Source organism: Ochotona princeps, chromosome 13, assembly GCF_030435755.1.
Source record: "Ochotona princeps isolate mOchPri1 chromosome 13, mOchPri1.hap1, whole genome shotgun sequence".
Lineage (NCBI taxonomy): Eukaryota > Metazoa > Chordata > Mammalia > Lagomorpha > Ochotonidae > Ochotona > Ochotona princeps.
The window spans coordinates 6,828,109-6,847,485 of NC_080844.1; the positions used below are offsets into that span (position 1 = coordinate 6,828,109).

A 19,377-nucleotide genomic window follows, 5' to 3' on the forward strand; every position below is an offset into this window, starting at 1 on the left:
AGACAGAAGACCAGTGCCTGGGGCGGAGAGTGGGAGTGGAATTAGACAGGCAAGAGGCAATGTTTTGAGGATGACAGAAATTTCTGAACTTACCTTGATGAGTGCATGACTCTATAAATGTCCTCAGATCTCTCGAGTTACATGTTTGTGATGGGTACATTGGCCTCAGTGGGGTGGGTTATGTTGGGGTGGTGGCTTGAGCCTCACTTTTTGCCCTTCCTGGGCCTTCTCTTCCAGTTGCATGCATTTCGAGCTGGTGCAGGTACAGCAAGGACCAGTGGGCACTAGAATTTAGTCTCTTGTGACCCTGGGATACTCAAGATCAAGGGTGGCTGCAGAATTCCATTCAAATAGTGCTGCCTCCGCTTCTCTGCCAGCCGTGCCAGGTGCTAGCAGTGGGGGTGGTGGGGTGCCTGAATTATAGCTCTTCCTGTGGGCAGCCTGCCTTTGAGGAACCCACAGGTTAGCAGCTGGGACAACCTGTCTGCTCACTCTGTATCCCAGGACGTGGCTGGGACCAGGCTTCATGACCGTAAACCAGGTGGGGAACACCAGGCCAATTTGGCATTCATTTTTCGGGTGCAATCCTTGTGCTGCTCAACTTGGGACAGCCCTGATCCCTTGCCCCTGTGCCTGCCTGGTGACCTGGGCAGTTCTAGCCTTCACCCTGTGCCTTTAGCCTGGCTTGTGCCCTGCCTCTTTCTCCAGGGGGAGTTCTGCCTGTGCCTGTCACATTATAATCAGGACCAATGTCCTTTTCTGTCCTTTGACCACTTCCTCTGTCCTCTGGCCATATTCCTAGGCAGAAAGCATTGGGCCTGGCCAGCTGTCAGCAACAGAAACTCGTGGGCTGGGGAGGCTCCCTTGGCAGGCGGTCTCATGCTGGGATTGCGGTCACAGAGATAGGGTCCCTGTCTGAGGACCAGGGCAGGGCCTGGAGGCTCTGGGGAACTCTGTGACTTGGCTGAGGGAAGTTCAAGTGGAAGGCACACAGACTCATCACGCACGTGTGTTATCCCTGGAGTCGGAAGTTCTGACTGCTGGGAGGGGCAGCTGTGACCTTCAGGATTAGGAAACTGCTCCGTTCCCACAGCCAACAGTTCTGGGGACACAGATGTCCTCGAGCAGGGAGCAGGGTCTGATTGAACACCTCAGGTGTCCGAGAGATTTTAAATGCTTCCACACCAGGCAGAATAGCCCCGGATATGCCCCCAGTGGTAAGTGGTAGTTGGCTGCCCTGAATCCCAGAAAACCAAGTTTAAAAATGAAATCCCTTCGGATGGGGCCTGGGATACCTCCTCCATAAATTCAGGTGCAGGTCAGGGTGACAAGAGGGAAGATGAGGGTATGGGAAATACAATCCATCTACCAGGTGTAAGACAATGCATAGTTGGGGGCTGGCATGGTGATATAGCAGGCTAATCCTCCACATTGGTGCCAACGTCCCACATGGGCACTGGTTCCCGTCCTGGGTGCTCTGCTTCCGATTCAGCTCCAAGGTAAGCCTGGAAAAGCAGCGGAGGATGGCCCAAGGCCTTGGAATCTTGCGCCCGTGTGGGAAGCCAGGAAGATGCTCCTGGTTTCAGATCAGCTCAGCTTTGGCTGTTGTAGCCATTTGGGGAGCAGATGAGCAGGTGGAGGATCACTCCCTGCCAGCAGAAGAAATTAGAGTAGACACCCTGTTACCTATGCCTGTAGCACCTGCAGCACCTGGCTGTGGGTTGTGATGCATGCACCTGCTCACCCATGAAGCGTTGCGAGGATTCTTCGTTGGATAAACAGCAGGAGCAGGTTTACTGTCATTTGTAAGCTTTGTGTGAACACCATTTAGTCTTTTGTAAACATTTAAAAATGTACCTTGTCAAGGAGCGCATGGGATAGAATTATAAGTGATTTGTCCAGGATCTCAGATGAAGGCAGAAATCTGGATTCAACGACACTCTAAAGGTGCGTGCTTCCAGATCAGAGCACTGCTGACTTCATTTTTATAACATTGAATCATAGAGGAGCTTTTGTGAAAGCTGGTCTCTATTGATTGCAGTCTGGGCTCTCGCCCTGATGGCTGTGTGTCCTTGGCCAGGCTTTCAACCTCTGAGAAATGAAAACAGCAGTAGTCCTAGCACATAGCGCCGGTGGGGAGATCAGTGAGTCAGTCTGTTCAAAGTGCTTTGGCCCTGCAAGAAGTGAGCTCCCTGCATGTGTTGCTGCCATGATACCATCAGTACTCAGGCAAGAGCCCTTCTATCCTGGGCTATTGTGAGGCCCATGGAGCAAAGATAAACTGTCACACGGCCTGTGCCCTTGAGGTCCCCATCTCGTGGGAGACCCACAGAAGTACAACGGTGGCAGCTCCCAGGCTCTGGACACCTACCCAGCTGTCACTGGCACCAAGAGGACACTCCTGACTCCAACCCAGGGCTCTGTGGGTGATAAGGAAAGCCCCCGCGGGGTACTGTGTGAAGGAGGAGCTGGAGGGCGCAGGTGAATGGAGCAGGGCAGGGCTGGAGAGAACATAGCCCATTGGGCTGGAGGAGGAGAGGCTGTGCAGGTGCAGTAGGAAGGCCAGAGAAGGTCTGACACCAAGAGTAGCCATTGTTCTATTGATAAAAAGAACCAGGCTTCACTTACCTGCTGCATTCTAAGCCCAGGACTAAGCCTGGGCTACATGCCATTGTCTTCATCCCTCACAACACTGCCCCGCTCCCAACCCTTTGAGGAGGGGTTGTCATTAACCCTGTTCGGCAGAGTGTGGTGATGTAATGAGGTCCGCTTACCTGTGATTGATGCTGCAATCCAGGCCTCCTGACTCCAGGGTTATGCATCTGCCAGGAAGTTCAATTTTGACTGCAACTGCTCAAGGCATTGGCATTCAACAATTGAACAAGGAACAGATGCTACAGAAAGTCTGGGTAATGGAAGGAGCATTAGGAAGGGGACAGTCACAGATTCTGGAGGTGGCTACTGTGACATTGCACCTACTTGACTTTGTAAAGCACAGAGGCCTCTCATCAGATGCACTGGTTTGAAAAATCCAAATCCACATCATGGAGTTGACTTTGCTGTGACTTTTGATTTGGTGTGATCAGCATCTGCAAGGAGTTAACACTGGGACTCTGCCAGAGCTTGGGGCAGGAGGACTTGCCTCCAGAAGGACCCAGAAGCTCTGAACAAGTAGTGCTGGGCCCCAGGCATTTGCTGTTGTTTGCTTGTTTTTAGCCAATATGCATCTTGTATGTCCCCTTATCGGTCCATACTCCCACAAGCAAGCAGCTACCCTCCTGCACCCTTGACCATCACTCCTACCAGTCGCATCCCCAGCCCGTCCCAGTATTCACACTTGGGGTCTTGCTTCTGCAACCCTCCAGGCATGGGTAAAGTGGGCAGGACAGACCTGTGGAATGGACTGTGCCCAGAAGCACATAAAGAGCCTTCCTGCTGGACCTGGACAGCTATGGTGTCCATGGAGCAGGACTGCCTGGCAGCTTTGTGACCTTGGGCCAGGCCCTCAACCTCCCTGTGGATGTTTCACCCCCCACAGAATTCCCTTCTGTTCCTGTATCCCCCAGGATCACTGCCAGGATGCAGTGAGATGGCAGCAGGCGTGGACCAGTTCCTCCTCATTGCTCACCGCAGGCTGCGTCCTGGTACAGCTCACATTTTATGGGACTTAACTCCTAACCCTCATAAAAACCCTGCAAGACCAATCCGTCTCCTCCGAGGAAGGACATGGATAAAACTGTCAGCTCGTAGATAAATGGCCCATCTGCCATCATGTTTGAACCTTTGGATTCCAGATAACAGGGAAAGCGGTTCGGGTGGCCTTGCCCAGGAAGGGACTTGGTGGGCGCACCTGCAGGACTTGCTACAGTGCATGGCCTTGACTTCCTGCCCTCTGTGAGTAGGGATGTATCCTCTGTACCTGTTGGCTCCCTTTGCCTAAGGGTCTCGCATGCATTCATCTACAGCTTCCAGGTGGGTTCATTGTCCTTCTTAATCAGGAAACTCTGCTCTCCCTGTTAGTGTTCAACCTGGACGGAGCACTCAGATCAGGGGTGGACTTTTCAAAGCCAAGATTCCCCCATCAGCAACTGCAGACTGGTCCTGAATGGGATTCTGACAATAAACTGCTTCGTTGACCCAAGCAAACTTTATTATCAAAGATCATGGAGAGGCTGTGGATGACAGATGCCTGGGCAAAGAAATGGCAAAGGAGCAGCTTTTTTTTTTCTCTCTCTTAAGATTTATTTATGTGTATAGGAAAGGCAGATTTACAGAGAGAAGGAGATAAAGGAGAGACAGAGTGAAAGATCTTCCATCCACTGGCTCACTCCCCAAATGGCTGCAATGGCTAGAGTCAATCTGAAGCCAGGAGCTTCTTTCAGGTCTCCCACGTGGGTGCAGAGGCCCTAAACCTTGGACTGTACTGCTCTCTTGGGCCACAAGCAGGGGCTGGACTGGAAGTGGAGCAGCTGGGACATAAACTGACACCCAAATAGGGATCCTAATGCCTGCGAAGTGAGGTTTTAGCCACTGAACCCTTGTGCTAGGACCAAGGAACAGGTTTTATTTTGATGCTGTTCAAAATATGCAGGCACATAGAGCACAGGGGAGAAGCAGCAGATTCAGCCCTGGGGAGCCCCCAAAGGGGTCAGGTGCACCTGCCGTGGCTCACCTAGCCTTGCTCCTGAGTCAAGGCTTCAGAGTGGAGACGCCATGGCAGTAACAACGGGGAGAATACAAACAGGACCATGACGGGGAATGTCCGTGACACACACAATCCTGCATGCTTGTCATGCGTGGCTCATAGAGTCGTTTGCAGGAGGTCACTGAGTGCACCCAGAGACCCCTGGCATGTGGCCTCATTGCCTTGTGGCTGTCAGCAGCCGGGAAAGCCCTGGAGCAAAGCCTAGGGTGCAGTGTCGGGAAATTTTTCTTGCTTGCCTGAGTTCTCAGCCTTTGTCCACGGCAGCTGGCCCTGGAGAAGGGTTACCTGTATTTGCCAATATATATTTTTGAAATATTTATTTATTTATTATTGGAAAGGCAGATTTACACAGAAGAAGAAAAGACAAAGATTCTATCTACTGGTTCACTCCCTAAGTGGCCACAATAGCCAGAGCCGAGCCATTTTGAAGCCAGGAGCCAGGAGCAGAAATGCTGGGTCTCCCCTGCAGGTGCAGGGTCCCAAGGCTTTGGGTCATCCTCCACTGCTTTCCCAGGGCACAAGCAGAGAGCTGGATGGGAAGTGGAGCCTCCAGACACACACATTGGATCCCAGCCTGTGCAAGGCAAAGCCACTGAGCCATCATGCCGTGTCTAATATTTGGTAATATCCATATATATAAAACTTTAAAGTGACAGTGACTTACCACCCTAACCACAGTGAACAACACTCTTCCTTTACAAGCCTACACTTGTTGATACTGGGTCTAGCGCTGTGGGATGTCAGGCGTACTGTGTGGGATCTTGGACCATCAAGGTGCGTTGGGGAACCGAGGGCTGCTTCTTCAGGCCTACTTTTTGTCAGAACTGAGATACACAGCAGGGAGAAAGGACACAGACGTTGCTGGGAACGAAATGGGTCAACCGACGTGGCACCGTTCAAAGCAGAGCATGGGAAGCCTGGAAGGGTTCCACGGGGCCAGAGCCAACACGGCTGCTCAGTGCCACTGGCTGAGGGCCTTGTGAGCTGGGAGCTTTGATCTGACAGAAACCTTTGCTGCCCTCGGCTGTCCCAGTTTGGAGCACAATGAGTCCCTTTGGAGCAGGCAGCAGACAGCTTCGGGAGCAGGGCTCAAGGGCAGCTCATGTTCCAGCACGGAGTGCAGCTGCTCGGACTTCAGGGCGGTGTTTGGCTGTGTCGTTCAGAAGTGGCTGCCTAGGGGCCCGGCGGCGTGGCCTAGCGGCTAAAGTCCTCGCCTTGAACGCCACGGAACCCCATATGGCCGCCGGTTCTAATCCTGGCAGCTCCACTTCCCATCCAACTCCCTGCTTGTGGCCTGGGAAAGCAGTCGAGGACGGCCCACAGCCTTGGGATCCTGCACCTGAGTGGGAGACCCGGAAGAGGTTCCTGGTTCCCGGCTTCGGATCGGCGCAGCTCCGGCTGCTGCGTCTCACTTGGGGAGTGAATCATCGGATGGAAGATCTTCCTCTCTGTCTCTCCTCCTCTCTCTGTATATCTGACTTTGCAATAAAAATAAATACATCTTTAAAAACAAAAACAAACAAAAAAAGAAGTGGCTGCCTAGAAAATAGGAAATGGCTGCTGTGCAGTGCCCTGGTCCATGGATCAGGAAGGTCCCCGAGCTCTCACATGGGCAGCCATAGCCGGCCAGTTCCAGAAAGAGGCCAGCATCGCGATGGCCTCTTAATAGCCAAAGGGCATTAGATGAAGGGATGAGGATGCTCTAACTGCTGGGGTGCACCGTGCTTGGATGCCACATTGAGTTGTGCAGGTCCGGTTACCATGACAATGGCGTTTCGTGGTGCAGTCAGCTCCATTTAGGTGGTGTGTCTCCCTGTTCTCTCCCATTTCCCAGTGGCCCCAGCCCTGAGGGGGAGACCCAGAATGGCCACATGGGGAGCCTCCATGCATTCCAGTGCTTATGGCATTGGCCATTTACTAAAACAGCCCACCCCCACTGCTCATTGTCAAGCCAGGATAAGCCTTGTCCTTGGGCATCGACCACAGCTGTTCTGTACCCTAAGGACCTCAGCACTTGGAGGTGGGGATCCCTCCTCCTCCCACCAGGGCAGGTGTCAGAGCTGCTGCAGCACCTGAACTTAACGCAGCTTTCAAATGCAAGTGAGATGTCCACGTCACCTTCTAAGGGGTGTGGCTTATGCTGACAGCAGCCATTGTGAATCTTACTTGGCTCACCCACATCCTGGCCCAGTTTTCTTTTTCTCCACTGTTCCAATTGGGTCCAGAGTGCTTGTTTACTTCAAGGCCACGAGACAGGACGACCTGGATCAAATCCTGTGTCCCTAGGCAGCTGGTGAACTTGGGAGGCACCTTGATCTCCTGGAGATTTTCTTTGCTTATCTGGACATGGCAGGAGCGATTGATATAAGCTCTTCCTGGTATGGGAGAAGGACATACAAGGTAGACATACACATAGCAGAGACAGTGGGTCATTGGTTTCTGTAAGACACAGGCGCTAGCAATTCGTTCAATGCTGTACAAGATCCAGTTCGCCTGCTCGGCCTGGTATCCGGGGGTGTGGCCTCTCTCTTCTCATTGGCTGCTGGATCTGACCTGTACTGTAGCTGTGGGATGGCATGCAGGAGAAGACATACAGTACAAACCTGGGCAGAAATAGCTTTTGATCCCAGTGTCCCTTCAGGGCTAAAACATGGGCACTGTGAGATTCCCCAAGCAGCAGCATCCTGCTGGCATGGTGTCATGAAATGCCCACTCTGCATGCATTTGTTGGAGACCAGAGTCAGTCGCTGTTGAGCCATTTCATGTCCCGACTGAGGCCACAGGTTCTCATGAAACCCTTATAGTAATAGCCAGGTGAAGGAGACAGCAAGAGTTGGTCTTCCATTGTAGGGATTGGAAGGTGGAGGCTGAGCAGTCTGTCTGAAGTCCCCTAAGTTGGCGTGGGAGAGGCTTTAGGGCAGTCTCCTGCCAGTCACTCAATTCAGCTGCACTTGGAGGAAGCGTCTGGGCGGGAGTCTTATCCATCCTGCCCCACCCTTCTCAGAGCCAGAAAAATAGCCCTGCTCCCCAGCAGTGGAGCTCATCCCCGACCATGCAGACCTCTCCTTGGGACGTCATTTCCGGGCTTGCTTTCTGTCTTGAATCGTTTGGCCCCAGCAACCTTCATTATTGCATCAGGACAAGACCCAGCCCAGGAGCAGAGAGTCACTTTGCTTCTCAGTTAATCATACCCTGACCCTGCTGGCTCAGGGGGAGAATGGGAACTCTAGGTGAGCAATGGTTCTGTCGTATGCCATCATGGTGACTCAGTGTCTTCATGAGGCCTCATTGTTGACCCACAAATTAGGACTAAATGCAGTTGAGTGCAGCTTCCTGATTTGGAAGGAGAATGGGTGATGACAAAGTGGATCTTTTCTCCAGTTTAGTAACAGCCCTGGGCCAGATGGCAGGAATTCACAGACATGATCTTCCAAAAACGTCGTGTTTACATCCAAGAGCTTAAGAATGGAATCCTGGGGGGGTGGGGGCAGAGGAAGTGGAAGTGGAAATGGCATTTGATTCTGCAGGGGAGGGAGTGCAGTCTGGGAGGTGGGCCAAGGTCAGGGGCAGCCTTAGGCAGGAAAATATGAATGTATTTCAGCAGGCACTAGTGTCTGACCAGCCCTACCTCGGAACACCCAGATCCTGCATCAGAGTCCCTGATTGCCAGCTCCACTCCTGGCTCCAGCTTCCTGTTAACGTGGACCCCAGGAGACCATAGTGCTGGCTCAAGTTCTTGATTTTCTGCCACCTGCAGAGGAAGTTTGGCTGCAGCTTCTGGCTGGTGGCCATTGCAAGCATTGGCTCGGAGTGAGCTAGTGGATGAACAGCCCTACTCTCACTCTGTCTCTCTCTCTGCCTCTCAGATAAATAAATGAAAAGGAAAATGAGTAATCTTATAGAGGAACTAACACATGATTTAAAAAAAAAGATTTGTGTAAAGAAAAGGGGGAGCCCCTACATGGTGGCATAACACGCAATTCTCCAACTGCAGTACCAGCATCCCATATGGATGTTCAAGTTCAAGTTGTGGCTGCCCCACTTCCTATTTAAAGCTCCCCACTGGTGCACAGTGGGAACGCAGTGAAGAATGCCTCAAGTGCTTGGGTATCTTTATCCAAGTGGGAGACCCAGCAGAAGATCTTGGCTCCTGGTTTTGGATCAGCTCCATTGAAGCCATTTGGGGAGTGAACCAGCAGATGGAAGATCTCTCTGTCTCTCTTTCTTTCTCTGTCTGTAACTGATTCTCAAGTAAAATAACCAGGTCTTAAAAAAAAAGAAAAAAAAAAAAAGAAAAAACCATAATGCACAAAGCTATTTTTAGCAATTTTATGTACATATCAAACTAGGAATGACCTGAGATGTTTAGATGTTAGGAAATGCCTAGGTAAAGGAAGGCTTCCCTTCTCAGCAGAATAGTGTAAGAATGGAACAGTATGACAGATGCGGATGAAGTCAAAAGAAGGATGTGAAGTTGGACTCTAGTATGACAGTGTCTACAAAGCAAGGAAGAGTCGAAAACTTCCATCTGCACCCAAACTGGCATGCAGATGTGTACCCGTAGTTGCCTGAACTGGGAAGCTACCCAGGTGTCCTGGAGGAGGTGGAAGGACAGATGGAGAAAATGGAGTCGAATCAGGAGGCACTGGAAGGCGAACAGCAACCAAGCCATGAGAAGACGGGGAGAAACCTTGAACTGCGTGTCCCAAGTGGACAAAGCCATCTGCAATCTGATTCCCACGCCACGACACTGTGGAGACAGCAGCAAGATGAATGGTTACCAAGAGTTAGGAGACAGAGCCCTGAAATGCAGGGCACAGGTGCTTTTGTGGGCAGCGACACTGCTGAGCGATGTTCTCCTGGTGAGCATGGGTCCTTTACATGGTTCTGACCCATGCCCGTATCTCTTAGGATGGATCCCAGGAGCTGGTGCCGTAGTTGGGTAAGCTGTCCCCCACAATGCCGGCTTCTTATATAGATACCGATTTGTGTCCTGGCTGTTCCACTTCCATCCAGTCCAGCTCCCTGCTGGTGTGCCTGGGAGAGCAGTGGAGGATGACCCAACCCTGCACCCACGGGAGAGACCTGGATGGATTTCCAGGTTTCTAACTTTAGCCTGACTCCCCAACCTGGTTACCTGGTGAGTGAACTAGCAGATGAAAGATCACTCCCTCTCTCTCTCTCTCTCTTTTTCCTTTGAACAGATTTATCGATTTATTTGAAAAGCAGAGTTCCAGAGAGACAGGGAGAGGCAGAGAAGAATGTGGAAAGCATTTCCCACATTTGTGTTTTGGTTGTAAAAAACGTACTTCCTTTCCTCTCCAAGCCTGTAAGTAGTGTTTTAAAATGCGAAGAAGCTGCATTATTTCTTAACAGGGGGGAAAAAAGCCAGAAAAACAAACAGTGCAAGAGTTGGAAAAAACTACAGAGCAAGGCTGTACCATGTGGTTGGGTTGTTGAGGTGGCCCGGAGCCTCTGATCTGGTTTGCTCTTTGTGGTCAGCGTTTTGCAAACTCACATTCCTTCTGGCTCTATGTGAACTGGCACCACTGGCCAAGCGCTCCAACTCTGAAGCTGTGATCGCCTGAGAGTTCTGTTCCCAATCAAGTGCACAGCTCTTTGGGGGAGCTCAGTGAAGGCTGGATTCTGGGACATTTTCCCGCACTGTGGGAGTCAGTGTTTATATATGTCTTTTTAAGTCTCTAACACTATTGTTAGTATAGCTTGCCTCTGATTCAAGTTATGTATACATTTATTTGCATTTAGTTGCAAGCATATCCAGCAGTCATTCTTTCCTGTCTTGGTTCCATCTGTTTAGTTTCCCAGCACTCCCCATCTTGTAGGACTTGATATTTTTAGAAGGTCTGTTTATCTGAAAGGCACAGTGAGCACTCTCTCTCTCTCTCTCTCAAGCTTCCATTCTTGGCTTAATTCCCCAGGTCAGCTCAGTGGCCTGAGCTGTTGAACCTGGAATTCCATGTTTCAGGTGCTGTGGGGAGAACACCATTTCTCCTGCCTGGGTGGCAGGGACCCAAGCAGTTAAGCCACTTTCTGGTGTCTTCCCAGGCGTGTTCTGAGGGAGCTGGAGCAGAAGTGGTTGAGCCGGGACTTGGAATTGTCGCTCTGATGTGGGATGCCAGCATTGCAAGCAGCAGCTTAACTTGCTGTGCCACAATGCCAAATCTTATTTTTAAGTCACTAAAAAAAAAAAAAAAAAAAAAAAAAAAAAAAGGAAGAAAGACTGTAGGCCGGCGCTGAGGTGTAGTAGGTTAAGTCTCAACCATATGGGTGCCAGGTCAAGTCCTGGTTGCTCCACTTCGTCTGTCTCCTTGCTGATGTGCCTGAAAAAGCAGTGGACGATGACCCAAGTGCTCGGGCCCCTGCAACTGTGTGAGAGACCCAGGGAGAAGCTCCTGGCTCCTGGTTTCGGATCAGCCCAGCTCTGGCCATTGCAGCCGCTTTAGGGAGTGAGCTAACAGATGGAAGATCTCTCAGTGTCTCTCTGAAAATCTGCTTTTCAAACAAAAATAAATTTTAAAAAGACTTATTTACTCATTTGAAAGGGAGAGAGAGAGAGAGATCACCCATTTGCTGCTTTGCTCCTCAAATGACCACAATGGCTAGGGCTCGGCTGGTCTGAAGCCAGGAGCCAGGAATTCCATTCCGCTTCTATCCATGGGTGGCAGGGACCCACGTGCGCGAGCCACCTACTGCTATCTTCCCAGGCATGTTAGCAGGGAGCCGAACTGGAAGCAGAGCAGCCAGTGCTTGAAGCAGCTCTCACATAGGATGCTGCCATTGCAGGCGGAAACTTAGCTCACTGTGCCACAACACCAGCCCCAATGTTTAAAAATTCTTATCACTATTTCAAGGGTTTATTTCAGCATCTGGCAACAAGCCTTAGTATACACTAGCACTAATACTAAGCTAATTGTAATCTTTCTTTCAGGACGTAGCAGAACACTTCAGAAAATTGTGGAAAGTAGAATTAAAAATAGCAATTTATTATTTTATTATTATTATTAATTACACTGCATTATGTGACACGGTTTTATAGGTACTGGGATTCCAAGCAATTTATTTTTAAAGAGAAGAAACTGAAATCCAGGCATATATGAGGGGCCTTCCAAAAGCCCAAGAAAATGCATTTTATCGGGAGGAAAACATTGATTGCATCAATTAAAAAAAAAAAAACAATTGTCAGCACTCAGGTAACCATATCATTTAATTCCATGTTTAGGAACCTTTAAGTCTCTCACTTCTTGTCTTTTCTGAAACAGAAGCTCCCACATGTGGGCTCCCTGCAGTGCCCGCTCACGCAGTGCCCTGGGATGGACAGCAGGATTGTCCCAGTGCGTTCTTGTGACCCGTAGGTGATGCCTCATCTCACAGCTGCAACATCTCCTATTCATGCAGGATGGATTTCCAGCAGAGATCGCTGGGCTCCATCTTAGTGATTTGGGAAGGCTGAGAGAGCAAGGGACCCAGAAGGGAGACTGGGAGAGAGCACCATCTGCTGGCTCACTTCCTAAGTGCCCACAACAACAGAGGCAGGACTAGGCTGAGCTGGGAGCTGGGTGAGCATCCCAGGCCCCCCATGCGGGCGGCAGGAACCCTGTGACATGAGCCATTCCTGCTGCCTCTCAGGGTCTGCCTTAGCAGGAAGCTGGAATCAGGTGTTGGAGCGGGATTAAAAACTCCCTCCTCTATGGGATGTGGGCATCTTTTTTTTTTAAAGATTTGTTTATTTTTATTGGAAAGTCAGATATACGAAGAGGAGAAGAGACAGAGAGGAAGAGCTTCCATCTGATGAGTCACTCCTTAAGTGGCCGCAATGGCTGGAGTTGAGCCAATCTGAAACCAAGAGCTAGGAGCCTTTTCCGGTTCTCCCATGTGGGTGCAGGGTCCCAAGGCTTTGGGCCATCCTTGACTGCTTTCCCAGGCTACAAGCAGGGAGCTGGATGGGAAGCAGAGCCACCGGGATGAGAACTGGCGCTCATATGGGATCCTGGCGCATGCAAGGCAAGGACTTTTAGTCACTGGGCTACCATGCCAGACCTGGAATGTGGACATCTTAACCACTAAGCTCTATAATTGTTGATAGCTGCTGCTGGATCATTTTCCATGGGGAGAGTTTTGCCTGCAAGCTGGCAACACTTCTGGGTAAAGAGTGCTTGGAAATGCAGTTAGGCTATGAGGAACTCTGGTGTGTGTTTGCCTGGCCATGACCTTCCTTAGTGGGTGAAGTTGCCTGTTTACTGCGTTTGCCCGCAGCTGGCTCCGTAGTCTTGTAGGCTGTCAGAAGACTCCTCTTGCTAACCACACCTGCTCAGCTGGAACATATACCAGGAAACAGACATTTTGTAAAGGGCTTCCATATGGGTTGCCCCAGCAGTCGGGGATTCTGGCACTTTCCAGGGGAGCTCAGCAGGTGCTTTATTTATGTGTGTGTGGAGGGGGAGGGTTTATGGAGTATAAACATCATGGGCAAGGAATCTCTGTGGTATTTTCAGTGTTCTACTGAGACACAAACAAGTCAGGTATCTGCCATCCACTCATTCATCCCTAAGCAACTTAACAAGCCAGGCCTGGGTCTTCCCAGGTGATATTGAACTTGAAGGCAGCCCACTGTACATCTAGCCCACCTCACTGTGTTTGGCCGAAGGGCAGTACCAGACTTAAGGACTCGCGGAGATCTGCAAGACAGCCCTTCTGTCCACGGACACTCAGGAATGCTGGAAGTCTATGGATCTGATTCTCTGGGCTTCTAGCAACAAACCTGTTTTCGGCTTCACTGGGAACCTTTTCTTTCCCAGCTCGGGGGAGACGGTCACCAGTGTAACCAGCTTGGCTCCACTGCAGCCCAAGAAGGGCAAGAGGCGCAAGGAGAAGGCCGAGGTTCCACCTGCAGTCCCTGCCAAAGGTAGGAGGCGGCTGTGCAGGTGCCCACTTGGAAACCATCGGGCAAGGCGGGGGGTGGGCTGGGCATTCACCGAGGCTGTGGGGAACACAATGATGCATTGAGGACACCGCTGCTGCTGGACCCCGTCTCCTTAGATGGGATGGGGTGTGGTTGGTGCCCTGGGCCCAGCACAGCTTCAGCAGGAAGGATGGATGAGAATGCCTGGAGGATTCCACGTTCTATTTCCCCCTTGAACCTGTTGCTGCATGCCTGGTGAGGTGGGGCAGGGGCATGTCAGTACCTTAGAGGTCTAGCCCGGGGTGAGAGACACTCTGATTTCTTTAATGGTGTCAACGGGAATGGCGATGCAATGCATGTTGGTTTGAGGGAGTAAGGTGAGTTAGTCTGTGATTTGGTTATGATTTAGAGCAATGCAGGCAGGGACGAAGAGTACTTTGGGGGTGCAGAGAGAGGCATACAAGTCTTAGAGGGACCACCAGTGCCCATAGATACACAGGTCCCCAAATCCCTGGTCCATGTAGGATATATACCGATATATACCACAACAAATCTGAGCTCGATTTGGTTATGCAAGGTGAGCCATTGAGTCACAGGCTATGTTTTATCCCTCCATGGGATTTCCCAGAGTGTCTCCTAGGCACCTGCTGAACCCTCGCGTGAAAGCTGACCATGACAAGGCTGACCACACAGAGAGGAGATGGACAGCGCAGCCATCTGGGGGGGGCTTAACTATCTTGTTGGTCCCAGAGTCCATTGTACCCTGTCCTGCAGAAGAGGAAAGTGTCTCTGAGAACTGGGTCATAGCACTGAACTTCAATGCCTAATCCAATTCTCAAAGAGTTGACAGACGTCGGGAGATTTCCTGCTCTGCTGAAAGGGAATAGGGAGACACTTCCCCAAAACCGGTTCTGAGGGTCAGAGGTCACTGCTGTTTCCCAAGGACGGCCCCAGCTTCACACTTTGCAGAGCACGCCTGACCTCTTGGCAGAGCTGTTTTGCTCACCTGGTTGAGGGGGAGATGAGGGCAAAAAAGCCAGGAGCCCCTCACCCCTGCACACACACACACACACACACACACACACACACACACACACTGAGGGTCCTCTGACAGTCCCCAGCTCAGAAAGCAGAGTTCTTCCCTGGGGCTGGGAAAGGAGCTTCGAGTCTGCACCAAGCCCGTGTGAACCCTTGCCCTTCTTTCTCAGCTCCAATTGCCACCACCTTCCACAAGCCGAAGCTGCTGAAGCCACAGAGGAAAGTCGTGCTGGTGAGTACCCCACTCCACGTAACCTCGCACACCCCGAGGGCTCAACAGGACCCTGGAGTGACCCCAGACATGCCAGAAGCCCTGGGGATCTTTTGGCCACCTGAAGGGTAAGGCCTATATGGTCTCTCTCCCTGGGTCAGACGTGGAATCCGCTTCTCTCCAGGCTAGTTCCAGAGCGACTTTTGCAAAGCTGTAATGGAATCTTATTTTTTCTTCCGTTATAAATACTTTTGTCCAAAGAGAAGGGACCGAGGCATACTTATCAATGTAGGAAACAAACTACAGACCTGTCTGTGCTAGTTTACCTTGTAATGGCCCCGAAGAACCTTCCAGAAAATATTTCTAGGTTCACAAGAGTTGTCATGCAGAGTTCCTCTGTACCTTCTGTGTCGTCTGCCATGACACTTTCCATAACTGTGGTGTGCTTATTGGAACTGAGGAAGTAATTTCTGTGCCCTGCTGTGAACCACACCCCAGACTACAGTGGCATCCTGGTGGTTTCCCACACATGTTCCCTTTCTGTTCCAGGATCCACCGCAGGAAGTCATTGTCACCCTCCTTCCTTTTCCCCAAGCTGCGACAGGTCTTCTATCTTGGAAGAGTAGTGACTGCTTGTTGGTTTGGATGCTCCCCCAATGTGGGTTCCTCCACGCCTGGCTGATGATCAGAAACAGGGTGCTGAGGCAGAGCAAGTTAGGAAGCTGTGTAGGATGCCCGCGTGTTGGGACTACTGGCATTGAGTCCTAGCTACTCTGCTTCGGATCTGGCTTCCTGCTTCTGCGCACCTGGGAGGCAGCAGGTGCTGGCTGAAGTGCTCACATCTCTGCTCCCCATGTAGAGACCTAGCTGACACCCCTGCTACAGGCTCCAGCCTCGGCCCAGCCCCAGCTGTTAGAGGTATTTGGGGAGTGGATTAGCAGATGGAGACTCTCTGTCTGAGAATAAAGGAATGCAGTTCCCTTGTCAGGCATCATGTTGGGGACACATGATGTCATTGGGTCTTCGTGACACTAACGTTTGTCACACGTTTGTCCAGTTGCCTCACCATAAGCTTGGGCTTCTTCCCTTTTCCTTTCTCTGCCAGTTACAAGCCAGTCCTCCGTGTCCCAGCGCACACTCCGAGTGAGGCGAGTTAGGTAGCTGCATGGCAACAGGTGCTCCTGGGGAAGTGCGCTAAAGCCCTGAGAACACACTCTGCTTTCCCTTGAGGTTTTGCCCAAGCAGTTCACATTTATCAGTGGATTTTTGCTTAGAGTTGTTTACTAATGTTCATCTCCTCTTTTTTTCCCCCCGAACGTGCTACATTTATTATTTGGATTCTTCAGTGGGTGAGAACAGTTCCTGTTTCCTGATTGTTTATTATTTTCTTCATATATGCATCTGAGTGCCTGGACACTTAAGCTTTTGTTCATTTTCAATCATACTGTTATTTAGTTTGTTGCTGGTAATTTTCAGCCAGAGTGTGTGTGTGTGTGTGTGTGTGTGTGTGAGAGAGAGAGAGAGAGAGAGAGAGAGAGAGTGAGAGAGAGAGAGAGAGAAAGAGAGAGCGCGGTACTGTCATGACTGTGATAAAGCGTGTGTGGCCTGCAAGGGCAGTGTACTGAAGTCCCATTGGTGTTTGTCAGCAAAGTTCTTCTGTATGTCATCTTAACTTCCTTGTTGTTACCAGAAAAGCCTGGTGGGTTCTCTCCTTAGCTTAGTATAAAAATAAAAAGCCGGGAATCTGTTGCAAACAGAAAAGTTTATTTGGGAAGGGACCAGGTGAGTAGGGAAGGGAGAGGGAAGGGAAAAGCACCTCTGGAGAGAAAGCCGGGAGGTGGGGTGCCTTTGGAGGGAGAGACAGACACCAAAGGTTTGAGGAAGGGTCTTGGGATTTTAAGCATTCCCTGACCCTTCCTTGTTGAGCGGGAACCTACAGATAAGATGTTCCCCATTGGTGGTCTCTTAATCAGTTAGGAAATGAATGGGCAATCTGGTGCCGCCCACCTGAAGGTGTGGCCAAGACCTCAGCAGTCCTGGATGGTCTCACCGGGCACAGGATTCCTCCCTGAAACCTCCAGTTTTTGGTGAGAGAACACACAAGCTCTCAAGTGTTTCTTACTTTTTCAGTATGTATTTATTTATTTGAAAAAGTTGAGAGAGAGAGATCATCTACCCGCTGGTTCACTAACTAAATAGCAGAGAGAGACTGATCGTCCACCTGCTGGTTCCCTAGTCAAATGGCCACAATGGCTGGAGCTGAGCCAGTTTCGAGTCAGAAGCCAGGCACCCTAGCTGGATCTCCCATATGGTGCAGGCATCCAAGCACGGACACCATCATCCACTGCATTTCCTAGGTACATTAGCATAGAGCCAGGTAGGAAGTAGAGCAGCTGGGACCCCAAATGGCGTCCCTGTGGGATACCAGCACCACAGGCGGTAGCTTTCCCTGCTGTGCGACAGTTCCAGCCTCCTTGGTCCTCAGTTTTAAGAGCATTGCCTGAGTGCCTCCCATCTCTATGAGATAGCATTGAGAGCTTTCCCTGGTTCACAGACTGGCGGCCCCTGTCTCTCCTTTATGCATTAAACATAAACAAAATCTGGTTGTACCCTCGCTTAGGTCCAGATTGCTATCTTAGGCAATTTTTTTGTGTGCTACTTACAGAAAGATTAGATTCCACTGTGTTTTCAAAATAGTTGCTTGCATGCTTGTGTTGTTGACTCTTTGTCAATGTTTGTTTGGACTGGCCTGCTTCTCTGGCTAGAGACTCAGGAAATTCTTAATCTTCCCTTCGAATTACAGGGTGGTCATGTGCGTTTCAAAAGGATTTTTCAACATTTTATGGAAGCCGTCCCGATAGCAGCTGTTTAACCACCGAAAGAGCCTTTGATCATTTTTGATCATTTGAGAGTTTAAACTTTTATCACGGAGTCGCCGGGAAGGAGTCCATGTGTGTGCGCCACTTTACACCTGTAGCGATCACACAGTCACAGAAAGAGCTGGCGTCACCAGGGCCTTGGGCTAACCAGCTGATCCAGAGACCGAAATAGCAGGCCTGCCGTCTGCAGGTTTGGGTGACCCTTGAGATGTATTGCCCCAGGAAGCCGGCGTTGACCTCATTCTCAATTTGGTAGATATTGATCTCTTTGATCAATACATCTTGATGGTGGCTGAAGTCAGTAACCACCTGTTGACTCGCACAGGACTTAGTGAGTCACTTAGAAAAACACCTGGGAGCAATGCATAGAGATTTATTTTTTTTTTATTGGAAAGGCAGACTTTTTTTTTTTTTTACAGAGAGAAGGGGAGGTAGAGAAAGATCTTTTATTTGCTCGTTTGCTTCCCAAATGACCACAATGGCTGGAGCTGAACCAGGAGCTAGGAACAACTTCTGGGTCTCTCACACGAGGGCAGGGTCTCAAGGATTTGGGCCATCCTCTGCTTCTTTCCCAGGCCACAAGCAGGGAGCTGGATTGACACGAACTGGTGCCGAATGGTATCCCCTCAGCGCTTATAAGGGAGAATTAGCCAATGAGTCATGAAGCCGGCCATGCGCTATTATTTGATACACCCGGGTCTCTGTGGGTGGCGCTGCAGCTCATCCACACGCACACACTTGCCAGGAAGCCCTTGGATACTTTTGTTAGAACCCATGATGGTTTTGTTTTGATACTTTTGTTGCCTTACTGTCAGCCGATGACTGATTGGGAGGCTGAGTGGGGAAGAAGCAGCAGATGGGTGTCTGCCAGGTGGATGCAGGAAACGCTAGTGCATCAACATCCCCACCATGAACTGATGGGGACCGGAAAAGGGGCAGGCAGTGCTGACCTCAGCCGGTTGATGCTCACACCTGCCCAGGACACCTGAGAGCCCCACCCCTCTTGCAGATTCCCCTAGGTAGCTGGAAGGACCAAGCCACTACTCGCTCATCCTGTGGGCTACTGTGAGCCACACACCGGGGATATAGAACCATGAGGCTCAGTCGAGCGTCCTGGCTGCTTGGGTCCCAGTGCGGGTCTTATAGCCGTTCTGTCCCTTCATCTTCTGCTTTGCTGTCTAGGAATTTTTTCTCAAGCACCACTCCAAACTTGTCATCCTCCTGTCTCCATCACCCTCACCTTGCCTTCTGGAAGAAGCACAGCTTCCTGTGAGTGACCGCCAGCCCCTCACCCTCCTGGCCCCAGGCACTTGCCACCTGCACCTGCTGTCCGCTAGTCCTCTGGCAGAGATGGCTTGCAGTTCTAGCCCGTGGCCCCACATTCACTCCCTTTGGAGGCCTCCTGCCCCCAGGCATCCAAGTTGTCTTGCTTGATGCCGAAAAAGTGCTGTTTTCTAAAGTGGCTGTACCAGTTTATAGTTCCAGACACAGCGTGGAAAGGCTCTGGGGTTGCTACTCCCTGCCTCACTGTTGTCTGAGCCTTATGCTGTGGGTAATCCTGGGTCGCCCAGAGTCACTCTCAGTCCCTTCTCCACCACTGACTGCTGTCCCCTCTGGCGGCTGC

The 19,377-nt window shown here is 50.8% G+C and overlaps 1 protein-coding gene across 1 annotated transcript in view; it reads left to right on the forward strand.

The window, feature by feature from the left end:
- Nucleotides 1-19,377, forward strand: part of VSTM4 (V-set and transmembrane domain containing 4) — an 82,618-nt gene that overhangs the window by 50,682 nt on the left and 12,559 nt on the right. The window contains exons 6-7 of the mRNA XM_058671908.1: nt 13,522-13,628; nt 14,834-14,895. Coding sequence (XP_058527891.1) covers nt 13,522-13,628; nt 14,834-14,895 — 169 coding nt within the window. The remainder of the gene's footprint in view (nt 1-13,521; nt 13,629-14,833; nt 14,896-19,377) is intronic.